We start from the raw sequence: 15,800 nt of genomic DNA, 5'->3' as shown, positions 1-15,800 counted from the left end.
TTGGATCTATATATTTAAGTTTATAGAAGAAATAGAATGTTATTTCATTTATCTGAGTTGCACATCATGATTATCTGAGAGAGTGAGCATTAATATTAGTTTTGTGTCCTCAAACATGGCTACAGTTCTCCAGACTGTATTTGTGTGTAATTTTGATATACCCTTCATTGATGTGGGTCAGAGTAAAAATTAAAAGGGAGTATGGGCCAAATTTGAGGCTTTTATCCTTCACATCTAACTTTTCTTAAAAATATATCAGATTATACTTTACAGGTTATGTATCTTTGCATCAACACAGATTATTAGCTGAATTAGAAAAGGTAAATTTTTCCACAGTCATTAATAATTAGTGACTGTTTATGTAAGAAAATAATTAAAAATCAATGGAAAATAAATACCCTTCTAGTGATTTGTTTTATAGGACAAATTTATCTCTTTAACTTAAAAATGTGGTTTTCCTTTCAATCCTATGTAATCAACATTGTATCTGTTATATTACAGAACTGTTGCAACTGGGTCTCCAGCTCAGAACCATTGGACACATCTGTGGAGTCCATGCTGCCTGACTGTCCCCGAGTCTCTGCAGGTATGTGTTTGATGAAAGTGGGGAGCATGCTCTGAAGTACAAAAGCATACTTCAGAGATATAACTTCTGTTTTGTGAATTAAATAGATTGTTCTATCTCAAATTATTCATATCACATGTGTCTTGTTTAAGTAGCTTAAAATGCTTATCAACAGACTCAGTAAGATGACTGGGTGCACTTCAAGAATAATGTAGATAGTTTATACTGGAGCATAGGGAGATGATTCTGTGCCTAAAAGACAAGAACTCAGTAGCCATATAGAACCTCAGAAATATGTTTGTCTCCGAGCACCAATCCCATAATATTTCAAGCAATCATACAGTCTAGAGAAAAATTTACTTTCATGCAAAGATTTTTAGGTGGACTTTGTGTGTAAGGTAGGATTTGTATGTAGGGAGGTGTTCAAGGTAGTATCCTAAACAAAAGAAACAGCTCTAAAGGAACAGAGCCAAAATGGATTTGAAGATGTTCAGAGATAGTAAAGTTAAGTGTGTTCTGCCTATTGATAGCAAGGAAGGAAAACAGTGGTGCATCCAGAAGCAGCTGGACTCTGGAATGTGTTAGGATGGCATCCATTTCTTGCCTAGAGTTTGTGTCTGAGTGCCTAGGTAAAGAACGTGGTATCACATTTGGCGTTGCTTTCTGATTTTTGCTTTTGCAGCTCCCAGTAATTTCTGTGATAACACAGAGTTAGAACTAGTGACAACAGTTGACTTGCTGTGGCTGGAAATGCTGGAAAATGAGCAGGGATTGGACACAGACTATTCCATGTCTTAGTCACAGATGACAGCTAATCACCAAGTAAATGTGTTTATTGTGTGAAGGTAACCATTTGGTGACTAGTTCAAATTCTAGGTGACAAAGTGCCGTTTATAGCTAAATATCATTATCATTAACACATAAACTTTAACTGAGCGTCACTGTTAATTACAGCTAAATTTTTTTTGGTTTGTCAGTTAAGGTTTAATCGGTAAGAGAAATAAAAATACTGTGAGGTACCGCTGCTGTGGTACACCGGTACATGTTTATTATACATCCTATTTTTGTCGCTCATGGTGCTTTATGCCGAGATAGCACAGAATTAGCAAATGTTGACTCAGCACTCCCAGGGAAAAGCAGAGGTAGTTTCCTGTGAACCCCTTGTCATCTTTTCATCAACCAGTCAGCACCAGTCCCTTCTTTTGTATGTATTTCTACTCAAACACACATCATATCACATGTATTGTTGACTCATTACATTCAGGTTCATGCCCAACAGCACTGTAATGCACGCCTGTGCAAGGCTTACACACACATTTCTCCATAAGGTGTGTCACAGTTTTCTTGAACTAAGGAATATTAATTTAGACAGTACCACAGCGCTGTATTTGGGGGATCATTTCAAATAGTGAAGTCAAAACACAAAAATGTGAAAAATCTGACACTAAGTAAGTAGTCCATGAAGAGCCCACTTCTTTACAATATTAAAACTGAAACAAGAAGGCAGAGTTGGGTCTTGTTGAAACATGTGAATGATGATTCAAATTTTTATACTCTGTGTATGTATGTAAATGACTACAGAAGTGTCATAGTGTTGATTTGGGGTTACAAATAAGTTGTAGTGAGCACTTGAATTCAGAACTCTAAAAAGCAGAGAGAATGAAGACCAGTTACTTTATCCATATAGATAACAGGATTTTTTTTCTCCTTTACTAGTATTTGACTAGAGCTAGTTAAACAGGCTTTACAAGGACAATAATTTGAGTTTGATTCTGGGACTTTAGTACCGAGAACAGACAGTTACAGAAGTTAGGTGTAAAGTAGAAAAGAACAAAGATGTACTAGAACTCAGAAGCAAGAGCTGGAGTCCACAATGATGGACCTATTTCCCTTCACATTGCCTCTGTTGTCTGTGGTACACATGCCCTGTACAAGTCTATGTGCTTTACCATGGACTTCAGTGAACACACACTTGCTCTAGTTGTCAGAGATGCTGAAGGAAAATCCAAGGGAAGAAAGAGCAAAAGCAGTCCTAGCTACTGCTTTACATCACAAGATGACCCAAAAGAGAAAGAGAAGTGTCCATATCTGTATGCAGGGAATGGCTGCTACTCTGCAGTTTACAAATCCCTGTCTCAGTCCCACCTACAAACACACACACACACACACACACACACACACACACACACACACACACACACACACACACTCCCTGTGTACCTTCTTAATAATAACCATAGGAAAAAGAATTTTGAAAAATATAGTTCAGCCTAGTCAAATTTATAGCTTTATACTCATATGTACCTCTTTAATACATAGTCTAGTCAAGCATGATGACTCACATCTATAATTCTAACACTTGACTTAGTAGGAGGATTACCACAAATTCAAGACCAGACTTGGTTAGTCCTCAAGTAGGAGTAGTGAATTCTAGCCTGGGATCCACATACAGACGAATGTATATATGTGTTATATATCCATAAATATAAAAATAAGAAATATTATTAGTTTCTTAATTTTTGAAACTGTTCATGTAATTATAGCTGGTGTTTGTAGCTACCTTCTACTATGAATTCAGTACCCCCTCGGCTTTCAGCTGGTTAAGATTCTTCATCTAGTGAAATGACCCACCCATTTGTTCCTGGAAGGTCTGGACCATACGCAGTCCTGCCTGAATTAGAGTTTTATAATCTCCTATTTAATATAATTACAGGAGGTACTAACAGGCAGTCTGGAGAATTTCAGCATTGCTGATTGTCTTACCTTTCTATTCCTGTGATAAAACTTCATGATCAAGGCCACTTCTAAAAGAAAGTGTTTATTTGGGGCTTGCACTTTCAGAGGGTTAGAGTCCATGATAGTGGAGCAGAGGCATGGTAGCAGGAACAGCTAAGATCTTACATCTTGATACTCAAGAAGGCAGAGAGAGAGAGAGAGAGAGAGAGAGAGAGAGAGAGAGAGAGAGAGAGAGAGAGAAGAATGGTACCAGTCTTTTGAAACTTCAAAGCCCACTCCTAGTGACACACCTCCTAATCCTTCCCAAACAGTTCCACTAACTGGGAACCAAGTATATATATGAGCCTGTGGGGGCCATTCCCCTTCAAACACCACACAGATAAATTTTTCCTTACCCACGTGTCAGAGCAGCTCAGTTTCACCTGGCAATGAGGATCTGTCATCTGGAGAAGAGAGTAGCAGCATTCATTTCCTGTTGTTTCAGGAGCATCAAGAGACTGAAGTGGAAAGATGGTGGTTTCATTTCTGTGGCATCCTTATTGTGGTACCAGTGAAATACTCCTTCTTATGGAACCAGTACCTTAGAGCAGAAGGGCCTGGAGTCAGCAGTGGGAAGCAGCTGTTTTATTAGTAGATCATTAGGGGTAACCGTTAGAGTTTCATCCCACTTCTGTTCCTTCATTCCGAGATCAAAAGTGAATGGCTCTGTATATTAACACTGGCTTTGAAGACACTGTTTCAGCTCCCCCAGGTGCTTCACCTAGCAGGCATCATAACTGAATTTTCAAAAGGTCATTCCACTGTTCTGTCAAGCCTGCTGCTGAGGGCCGGTAGGGAACATGGTGAGGCCATGGAGTGCTGGCAGACCTCAGGCTCCCGCGTCTACTCCTGCTCACTCTGATGAAAAGCAGCTGCTGTGCTACAAGCTCCTTTGTGGAGATACTGGCACGGGAAGGAGCTGGTGTCTCTGGAAAAGGCCAGTGAGGACTTGAGGTCTGCCAGCAGCCACATGAATGACCTTGAAAGAGGAGTCTTCCCAAGTTGAGCAATGAGTCAACTCCAGCCCTGGGTTGATTGTTGTGAGAGACCCCATGCAAGGTCATTCAGCTAAGCCATGTTCAGATTTCTGACCAAAGAACCTGAGATGATAAGTGAGTACTGTGTAGGGTGTGATTCACTCCATAGAAAGAGGTAGTTAATATTGCAGATTTCAATATCAACTGTGGTCACCATACCCTATGCAAAAACACCGTAATGTGCTTATTTCGAGGGAAGCCTTATGAGGCTCACCTTCTGGGCCTGCAGGGCTATTCTTATAGAAAGACATTTAAGAGCTCATTGAAGATCATGCTTCTGCCTCTGCTTCTCTCCTCACCGCTACCCCTGTTAGACTTTGCTGACCGTCAAAAACATGTTTTATTTTTCTCACTTAAATTTGCACTGTCATCTAAATTATTCAGCCATTTTCTGACCATGTTTTTTTTTTCCTTAGAGCAGAACTTGGTACTCTGTGGAATCTTCTTATGGGGTTGAGTCCAACAAACTCAGGAGATTTCCTGCCAAGTGTGGCAACAGGACTAACACGAGTTCAAGGCTAGGCTGGAATCCCTAACTCTAGGATAGCTTAGATAGCCTGGGCAGCTTAGCAACAGTCTTGCTCAAAAACAAAAGGAGATTTTATATACACTCAGCAGTACACATCCATGTGGTCTTCAGATATTAAATAGCTGGTTCTGGGTACTGTCCTGGAGCTGGAAACAGCAGTTAATAGTCCCCTTGACTGTCTTTTCCCTTGAGTTGAAACAAGAAGAAAAACCTCTTGGCCCTTCTGCTCTCAGATCATTCTTCTCTGAAGCTGCCTGCAGCATCATGTGGCGTCAATAAGAGGTGTTGGGGCCGGCATCCCTAACTTTCTCGTTCTACCTCCTAACAAAAGAAAAACGCTCTTCATCCAAGTCAGTGACTTCTCTCAGTATTAACTCGTTAACAAAAGGTACTCAGGGAATGCATACAAGGAAGATAAAGGGACAGTGAGATGGCTTGGCGACAGGAGGAGATATGAGAAAACATTTAAGTAATATACACTTTTGTCAGTGTATCTTAGCAAACTTCATGAATACAGGAAGAATAAAGAACATGTGCTGCTCTAGCAGAGGACCTTAGTTCAGTTCCCAGCACCTGTATCGGGTAGTTCACAACCACCTGTGACTCCAGGTCCAGGGAGATGCAATGCATCTGTTCTCCTTGGGCATCTACACTGTGGTGCACACGCACGCACGCACGCATGTGCACACACAGAGACACAGACAGAGGCAGGCAGACAGGAGAGAGAGACAGAGACAATACGAATTTTAAAAGGTCTTATTAATTAAAAAAAAAAAACCGGAGCCAGATATTGGGGTGAATGCTGAAAGATCAGAGAAACAGAACAAGCCACAGCCAACCTCACCTTACCAACTCCTCAGCCTCCAGAGCGAGACTTCCTGTTTACTCACACCTTCTATGCCTTTCTGTGCCCTGCCATCTTACTTCCTTCCCAGTCCTGGGATTAAAGGTGTGTGTGCTTCCCAAATACTTGGTAGCAAAGGCATGAGATCTCAAGTGCTGGGATTAAAGGCATGTGCCACCACCCCTGGCTCTGTTCCTAGTATGGCCTTGAACTCACAGAGATCCAGATGGATCTCTTCCTCCAGAATGCTAGGATTAAAGGTGTATGCCATCTAGTGGCTGTCTTTGCCCTCTGATCCCCAGATAAGTTTATTAGGGTATACAATATGTTGGGGTCCACAATATATCACCACAGAGACATTGAGACAGGCACACAGAGAGTCACAGATAGACACACAGACACATGGAGACAGACAGACAGACACACACACACACACACACACACACACACACACACACACACACACACACACTTTTAAATGATAATTTTTTAAGAAAAGAACAAGAAGCTAGAAGGCCCTGCCTCAACAAGGCTGACGTAAAAGCAGGTGTTTGGGTGTGATGATGTAAGTTGTAGTAGTGATAAAGGGAATGTGAGGACAGAAGGGAAATGCCCTCAGAAAGGATCCACACTCCTCAGTGAGGCCTGGGTTTGACATATGGAGGGAAGAGGTAGCAATAAACTACCTCATTCTTAACTCTGTGTCAAATGACTGAGTTTCTACTTTTAATTTAGTGTTTCACACTATTAAAATCAGTCAGTTAGGTGCACTGTTTCTCAGAGAATAAGATGATTGACTAGTAGGCTTTATAGTCCACATGGTTGATTATTTGTTATAAAATGGTTATTTTGGGCAAATGTTATGTGAACAAGTTCTGTAGACTCTAGAAAAGTAATTTTAATTCCTCAGGAAGAAGATATTATTAGAATATAATGCAATACTGTGTATTCTTATTAAGCATTTTTTAATTTTGAAGGTTTTCATTTGTTTTAAAGCTATTGTTGATTATTTCATCCTATAGGAGTGAAAAGCCATTTAAAAAACTATTCTCAAAAAAAAAAAGTTTGTGTTCATGAAACTAATGTTACATTTTAATATATTCAAAGAATGTGGGTATAAGAACTTTATTAAAATATTTTAATTTAAAAAAAACTATTCTCCCTTCATTTCCCTGCCACGATTCTATTTATAAAAAGTGTATTTATTCATGTTTCCCTATGTTGATAGGTTCACAGAATATTACTTGGAAACTAGACCCTTAGAAAGATAGAAAGTATGAAAAAGGAATAGTTGATGCCGGGCGTCAGGCGCCAAACCACACAGAGAAACCCTGTCTTAAAAAAAAAAAAGGAAAGAAAGAAAGAAGAGAAAAAGGAATAGTTGGATAAAATGTTCCAAGGACATAGAAATCTAAAGACAATAAAAGCTGGAAGAGACATGAAGTAGAGGTAAAGTTTTAATGAGATACTATCTTATATAGTGTGTGTTTCAAACCAATAAAATAGTGAATAGTAAATTTTACTGTGTATGAGGCAGAATTTTCTTACCATTTTCAGGGTGAGAGGGCAGGAAGCTGTAAACGTTTGAACAGAGACTGTGTTGGCAAGCATTGCTGTCTTCTGACTTAGGAGTCTGGCACAGCAGGCCTTTGCCAGTGCAGTGCTGGCAGGGTATCCTGGCACACTTAGTTCTGCCTGGACTGCAGTTGGCTAAAGGCTGCTGTGCTTGCATCCCTCCCCTTTTCAGCGCACTCATACGGCCCTGGTGTATCCATTCAGCCAGCTCTGTAGACCAGGATGGCCTTGAACTCACACACCAGACACACTGCCTCTGCTACTGGAGATACGTGCTGAGTAGAACAGATAAAGGCCCCACACAGAACCCCCATTCTAAGAAGGAGGATGAAAAATGAACAAGATAGAGAGAAAGTATATAGCTTTCTTTAGTGATAGGAGAAAATATGAAACGGGAAGAAGGGCCTGTGAAAAGAGAGAATATGAGTGTTTGATGGGCGGCCAGAAAGGCCTAGCCAAGAAGGTGACTCATTCCTAGGGCATTCCTCGTAGACTTACCTCCCCTCCCACTGCCGCAGGGGTGCTTACTTACTCAGAGATCCTTTCCTAGACATAAGCTCTGAAATGACAAATCGTTTCTCTCAGGTGCCTTTTCTTCTGAGTCCTAGAAAATAAGAACTTTTTTCCTCAGACCTGCTTTACCAATATTCTGAAATTCATGGCGGTCAAAGGTCATGGTTACCAAAAAATTATTACAGTTTGGCCACTGTTCCTGAAGCAGCCTATGCTCTGGTCACAAAGCATCCAGAGGTGAGCAGATCCTGCTACCTAACCTGAAGGATCCAAGCCCAGCATGATTGTACATGGAGTGCCAGGCACCTGGAGAAAGCCTCCTCTAGTTACAACACCATCGTCTACATACTCATCAGGGAGATCTTAGTATTCACTAGGTACCCAATGCATGTTGGCATATGTCCTCCAAGACCTTCAACCATCCTGTTTCTCACTCCTACAATGGTTTAGACAGGCTTTTCTCTAGGATTTCAGTCCATTCAGAATATCTGATAGAAAGCTAATCATATAATGTAAAAAGGAGGAAAAGAAAAAAGTAGCAGATGGGTATCTTGTGGCCTAAGAATTGAAGTAGAAAACTGAACTGTATTGAGATGAGCCTTTCTTAACTCATAGGTAGAAGTGGTACCATTGATAAAAAAATGTACCTAACTGCCAAGATCCATGAACACAAAGTGGAATGTTACCAGATACAAGTAAATTTGAATTGATGACAGCCTGCTACTATAACCCTAATTTTTCTTCACTCCAGTAGACCATACTAATTGTTTGTACTGAATATTTGCTAAATATTCCCTTCACTATATTGCTGGAAATACGTCTTGAGGAAATGACACTCGAGAGTTCATCTCTTTTATTATTAAATAATCACTTCCTTTCTAAAGATAGCATGAAAAATCAACAGTAATTGCCTCTGAAAAGTGGTATCACCCAAAATGTGTAGTCAAGTTAAGTTGTCTATTATGTTTTTAGACACATTTCCAGTTAGATAATTGAAAATCTATACTGTGTCTTATAAACATCTTAAAATTCAAAGCATACTTGCATGTGTGATATTGTTATCAGTTTTGACTGTGCACATGGCTGAAGCGTTTCAGCGTTCCTCCTTCCATTCAAAGAATATACTCTTATCTGTTAGGTGACATTCCTGTCAGCTAATCGCACTTTTCAGACAGTTGTTGCTGCTGCTGTGGAACTGGCCTTGTGGCTCTTACTCATCAGTTGGTTTTCCTGTCCGTTCTTCTCTGCTGCATTATAATTACAGTGAATGGAAGGCATGAGTGTTCCGAATTGACCCCTAAGAATTCTGTTTCCAATGAATCATTCATTAGAAATAACTAGAATCTGAAACTCTGAGAAAATCATTGAAGAGAATAAGCTTAAGAAACCTACCTAAATATTTTCGTCATCTATGTAGTCAGGCTTGGTACCCTCGATTTTGATCACAGTGGATGGAAGTGGTCTCACCCCAGAACTCTCACTCTTTAAACGTAGTTTTCACACAGCCACTACATTTGTTGCTGTTGTTTCACAACTTTCTAAAACAATTTATGAAAAGGGCTGCAAAGGAGTTGGCATTTAGGAAAGGTGGCAACTTTCCTTTTACTAAAATCTCCTTTTTACAGATTAAAATTGTCAAAACCAATTATCTTTAGAATGCTTTTGGATAAATAGCTGAATAACATGAATTTTTATATGTTCTTTAAAATTAGTTATGATTGTCAGAAAGGTTGAATTGGCCTTGGCTTTCAGTCTCCCATCTAGAAATTCTTAATCCTGCCATCCCATAAACACTCCATGACCCCAGCCTACATACCTGTCTTCTCTACCAGTCTGTACGGTTTTCCTCGGTCCCCATGAATTTCATTTCTCTTGGACTGTGGGCTGGGTTTCCCACAGTCCCGAATCTGTTTCTTTCCAAGTATACGTTTCTCATCCTGCTTCACTGCCTGGAAAGAGACAAATAGCAAGTCTCAGTGATCATTCTGCCCACTGGAGAAAATACTCCCAAAATGGGCTTCTTCAGAGAAACAGCATCACTTTCTAGGGGTGATTCAGGACATCTAAAATCAATAATCCTTGATACTAAAATGAAAATCCCAAGTGAACATTAGTCACTATACATAGTACAAATATTTTCTACTTATAAAATCCTAAGATATTCAAAGTTGGTTATCAACATGTTGAAAACAGGAATATAATTTTTAGTTTTTATTTCATCACATTTCTTAAAATATCATTCTTTCCAAAAGGAAATTACTTCTATTTATAAACTTTGAGAGATAATTTGATCAGTGACTTAAGTTTGGTATGTGTGAACATTGATGTTGAAAGAGTCTTTGAGATTTGCACTAGTATTTCTGTCCAAAGTATCTGCTAATATCTCCTTCAACTGTACATATCTCACCCCAACTATTCAAAATGTTGTGCTGGTGAGTGGAGCAAACATATACCAGCTAGTTTATAGAAGTTTGGATAGCCATATGGCATAATCTTAACTGAATCAAGTTGTTCTGTATGATTTCAGTTTCTTAGACTTGAGAAGTAGCTCAGTTGGTAAAATGGTTGTGAGAGAAGCAAGAGTGCAGTGCTCAGATCCCCAGTGTCCACACAGAAGTTGGCCATGGAAGTGCATCTCTAATCCCAGCAATGGGGGCATGGGGACAGGCAGATTCCTGGCTTGCTTGCTAGCCAGCCTAGCTCTGTTGTAGACTCAAGGAGAAATCCTGCTCAAAAATAATGAAGTGCAAGCAGTTGAGAAAGACAACCAACATTGACCTCTGGCCTGCACATGCATAAGTAGGCAAAAGCACACATATATGCACACATACACAGGAGCACATGCACACACATACAACACACAGAATTTCTTAATTTATAAAAGACTATAGAAATAATTTGTGGAATAGTGCTCTTACTAAATAGTACTCTGCCACATTAAGAAATTAGTATATCTTCTGAACATGTACCTACTTCCAAACCAATAGAAGAGCCTTGCTTTTTTTTTTTTGACATGAGAGAGGAATAAGTATATTTTATTTTAAGCTTCTGTATGGTGAAATTTATTGATTATAGCAATAATAAACTAATGCATAACTTATATAAACACATCTCTTCCATATATGCACATATCACAGCACACATAGGTACAAAGCACATCCACTTTCTCACACTCCATTGAGAGCAGAGTCTTGTCCTAGAAAGCCCCAGGACAGAAGACCACTTTGGATCAGCGAGGAGACAGACACAGCACAGCAAATTCCAGATTAGCAGAGATTCACACTTCATTCTCTTGAGTCTTCTTTCGTTCCAAAGGTCCCATGCCCCCTTGGTATACATAGGTATCAATAGGGAGGTGCCAAGGAAGAAGGTGAGCTCCCTGGTACAGATGTTCTTAAAGTCGCCAGTCATTTTCCATCACAGAGCAGTCGAATCTTCTCATTCCCACCTGCTTAGACTTCTCACATTTCATTCCAGGTTGGCTCTTACCCTGCCTTTCACTGCCAATCAGTCTTCTTCTACCTCCTCCACGGTACCTGATCCACCTCCTTTCCCACCTTTGTTCTTATTTAATTGGCGAAACTCACAAGATGCTTTCCTTCTCAATGGAGATAAAACTTTATTCTACCATGTGCTGGGGAGGTGGAGAGCCAGGGTTTCTTGGGGGAATTAAACCAGTCCTGACCAAAGTATGCCAAAATAGGGAAGTGAGGGGGGGTGAGTGTCCTCTGGATGCTGACCGAGAAGCCTCTTATTACTGTCTACCCTGCTCTTCCCTGCTCATTATTTTTTTTTATTTATTCTTCTCTCATACAATACATACTGACCACAGCCTCCTCTCCCTCTGCTCCTCTAAGCCCTCCTCCAAGTCCCACCACCTGCCCTGTCCTCCATATCCACTGCTCCTTCATTTGCCTTCAGAAAGGAACAGGCCTCCCAAGGATATCAACCAGACATGGTATAACAAGATGCAATAAGACTAGGCATAAGCGCTCATGTCAAAGCTGGAAGAAGCAGCTCAGTGGGGGCGGGGGGAGGAACAGGCAAAGAAGTCAGAGACACCCCCTCTCCAACTGTTAGAGGTCCCACATAAACCCAAAGCTAAACAACCACAACATATGTACAGAGGAACTAGCAGAGACCCATGTAGGCTCTGTGATTACTGCTTCAGTTTTGGTGAGTCCCGCTTAGTTGATTTTGTGGGCCTTGTTCTCCTGGATGTCCTTGACCCCTCTGGCTCCTACAATCCTTCCTCTCTTTCTTCTGCAGTGTTCTCTGAGCTCCACCTAATGTTTGGCTGTGGGTCTCTGCATCTACTCCCATCAGCTGCTGGAGGAAGCCTCTCTGATGATGATTGGGCTTAGCTGGATGTTACTATGTGTATGTAGCCTCTGTCCTAATTCTGGTTCCATCCTGATCACCACTTACAGAAATACAATTTTCAACTCTTTATTTGACTGTTCTTCGGTATTCTATTTGATTTCTCCAGACCCTGAGTCTCTTCTTAAGTCCTACACCAAGGCCGTCTCTTTGGTTCTTTTTCCTGTTCATGCAGTCCCTGAGAGCTAGTCTAGTCTTTAGTATTTTGTCTTCCTTTAAAATCATCCTTACAATAAACTCAAGTGTGGTGGTTTGGGTGTATTTCCTCTACTTCTGACAGTCATAATAGAATGTCTTAGGGTTTCTGTTGCTGTGCAGAGACACCATGACCACGGCAACTCTTAGAAAATAAACATCTAATTGGGGTGGTTCACTTACACTTTCAGAGGTTCAGTCCATTATCATCTTATTGGGGAGCATGGCATGCAGGCAGATGTGGTGCTGGAGGAATAGCTGAGAGTCCTACACTTGTAGGCAACAGGAAGTCAACTGACTGTCACTCAGAGGGAAACTTACACAAAAGAGACCTCAAAGCCCAACCCCACCGTGACATACAAGGCCATACCTCTTAATAGTGCCACTCCCTGTGGGGTCCATTTTCTTTCAAACCACCACACAGAACATTATCTGTCTTGAATTTAAATTATTACAGAAAATGTTACACAAGCTGGAACTTGGCGGGTTAACAGGCTTGCCACTGATGCCACGATGAAGCATGTGAATGCCACGCACTTACACTGCATACCCTTTGCACTCTCCACCAAGTGGATCTAGGATTAAATATTTAATAGTACTGAGAATCAATAGTGGTGGTAGAAATGTTGTTTCTAGTTTTCTAGTCCCAATTGGTTTGATGGAATTGTTTTCCAGAGTTCAGTCTTTTAGAAGACATGGATTTCAACTATTTATGTTTTCTGTATACAAAGACTGAAGAGCAGGTTGTTGAGGACAGGCAGTGGAAGTGTAGACAGTCTAATTTTGACATGACTCAGGAGAGGCTGACTTTGTGGCTTGTCTTCTTTTAGACTCAAAGTTAGGTGACTCTGGAAGAGGTTTCAGTTTGATAAGCTGATAAAATGCTTTTGTTTTTCTATTCATTTTTTGTGGGTTTGTGTTCATGTGTGCATGTACAGCTATGTTTGTTTGTATTGTGTGGTGGCAGTAGTATATGTTTTGTTTGATAGAGTCTTATGGCATAGTCCAGGTTGGCTTTGAACTCCTAAACCTGCTGCCTCAGCTTTCCAAGTGCTAGAATTAGGAATGTGCTCTGATTAAAGCTTTATCAAGTTCAATGGTAAAAGAAGTTTTTAATGTACAGATTTAGGTAAATTCTTTCTACCCCCTGAATTCTGTGGTCCTAATTATATTTAATGTCACCAAAATTAGAGTTCATTTTTTAAAGAATGCATGAACGCCTCTGTTCCACTTTCTTCCGCTCATAAAGTTTCTTGACAAGATTTCAAGGACATTCACTTGTACAGGTAATATTACTAAAGTCAGTTAATTTTAAATTCCCAAAAATAATTCCCCAGCACCTTTAGATTTATCAGGTTTAAAAAGGAGTTCTGGGAATCGAACCTGGGTACTCTGCATGAACAAAGGCTCTAAGCCACTGAGCCATCCTTTCTGAGCCGGGCGGTGGTGGCGCACGCCTTTAATCCCAGCACTCGGGAGGCAGAGCCAGGCGGATCTCTGTGAGTTCGAGGCCAGCCTGGGCTACCAAGTGAGTTCCAGGAAAAGGCGCAAAGCTACACAGAGAAACCCTGTCTCGAAAAACCCAAAAAAAAAAAAAAAAAAAAAAAAAAAAAGGAGTTCTGTCCCACTTCTCATTTACATCTCTGAGCCCATGTCATATGCTGAATTTCAGCTTCCATTCATCACTGCCTACCATTTCTGTTGTGTTTTTTACCATGCAGTAAACTGGAAACTTGCCTTTAGTGTGTGTGTCTCCTGCTTGGAGGTGGAATCAGCAGTCATTTGAATATAGGAGACCATGGCTATACTCAATTTCAGTGCATCCCTGAAGCTTCTCTCCTGTAATAGGACAAACTCTGCCGAGTCATGTTTGTCATAACAAGAATCTCTAGACTGTACCTCTGCCAGGAGTCTGTCTGACAGGTCCCTTGACGCCTTGTTGCTAGCCCCATTCAGCTAACTGCTCCACCTGCTCTACACATAACGAAAATTTGCTGAGGCTTCTGATAAAGGCTGGAGGGTTTTCACTCTTAATATTATTTTCTAGCACAGCAAATTCATGTCTCATGAATGCCCAGATTTACAAAATGAAATGAAATGCATTTTTCTGAATACTCTAAATCCCTATGTTGTCTCTGACTACATAGTTTCATATTTGTGAATGAGTATTTACTTATACTCAGCAAGTGTATGACGGCAAAGTTAAAAATAATAAAAGAAGTCAGGCATGGTGGTACACACCTTTCATCCTGGCACTTGAGAGGTCGAGGCATGTGGATGTCTGTACGTTGAGTCTAGCCTGGTCTGCACAGTGAATTCCAAGACAGTCAGGGCTACATAGTTAGACCCTGTATCAGTAATACTAAGAAAAAGAATAACAAAAACAACAGCAGCAACAATTATAAAAATGTGACCATAAATGTCTGTCATCCTGACACAAAGTTAATATTCCCTTTGTTCAAACCACCACTACAGTCCAGGTTTGCTATGCACTGTCTTATGGGTAAAAGCCTGTGTTGTGATTAATATTCAGAGAGCTATCCTTCTACCCATGATCTTTGTTGTTTCTATTAACATTTTTTTCTTTATTTTACATGCTGACCACAGTTTCCCCTCCCTTCTCCCTTCCAGTTCCCTCCCCCAGCTCTCATCTACCACCCTCCCCATCCACTCATCCTCTGTCTCCACTCAGAAAGGGGCAGGCCTCCCATGGGCTTGAACATAGCATGGCACATCAAGTTGAGGTAGGACCAAGCTCCTCCCCCTGCATTCAGGCTGAGCAAGGTAATCAGCATGGGGAACAGGTTCCCAGAAGCCAGCTAAGTGCCAGGGACAGGGCCCTGCTAGGGCCCTTACAAACAGACCAAGCTACAAAGCTGTCACACACATGCAAAGGGCCTAGGCCCATCCCAGGCAGGCTCCTTAGCTGTTGGTCCAGAGTCCATGTGCTCCCACGAACTCAGGTCAGCTGTCTCTGTGGGTTCCTCTGTCGTGACCTTGACATAGACACACACAGACCCAGCTTTTACAATCCCTCTTCCCTTCCTTCAGGAGAACTCCCAGAGCTCGGCCCAGTGCTTGGCCACCCATGATCTCATCACATCATCCCAATGCAGAACACTGTTACCTGCACTGCAGTGTTACCTACTTTGTGTTGTAGCAAACACTGCTGTGTGTTACCTGCCATGAAGGTTATCTCAGAGAACAAGACTAGAACAAGAACAAGCTAGTTAGTCCCTGCGTTGCTCTGACTAGGCTTTTCTATGTGGTAACAACTTTCACATTCATAATACTATATTAATTTTTCTTAAATTCATAACTTATTTTCTCCATCTTATTTTGCTGTATACAGTTGAACACTTAAAACCCAAAGACAGAACTGGCAGT

General features: G+C 40.9%; 1 protein-coding gene across 17 annotated transcripts in view; it reads left to right on the top strand.

Annotated features, from left to right (window-relative positions):
* Fam172a (family with sequence similarity 172 member A) overlaps positions 1-15,800 on the top strand; it is a 483,175-nt gene that overhangs the window by 312,860 nt on the left and 154,515 nt on the right. For 16 of the 17 annotated variants that reach the window (XM_052743685.1, XM_052743677.1, XM_052743684.1 and 13 more), the window contains one exon: positions 502-586. In XM_052743685.1, the coding sequence (XP_052599645.1) occupies positions 502-586 (85 nt within the window). Of the gene's footprint in view, positions 1-501; positions 587-12,107; positions 12,289-15,800 lie in introns of those variants that run through there. The other variant, XM_052743680.1, reaches the window with a different exon arrangement.

The sequence above is a fragment of the Peromyscus californicus genome, unplaced genomic scaffold (genome assembly GCF_007827085.1).
Source record: "Peromyscus californicus insignis strain IS unplaced genomic scaffold, ASM782708v3 Scaffold_18__1_contigs__length_77618521, whole genome shotgun sequence".
Taxonomy (NCBI): domain Eukaryota; kingdom Metazoa; phylum Chordata; class Mammalia; order Rodentia; family Cricetidae; genus Peromyscus; species Peromyscus californicus.
The sequence above is the reverse complement of the archived record's forward strand: the minus strand, read 5'-3'. Positions and strand labels throughout refer to the sequence as shown.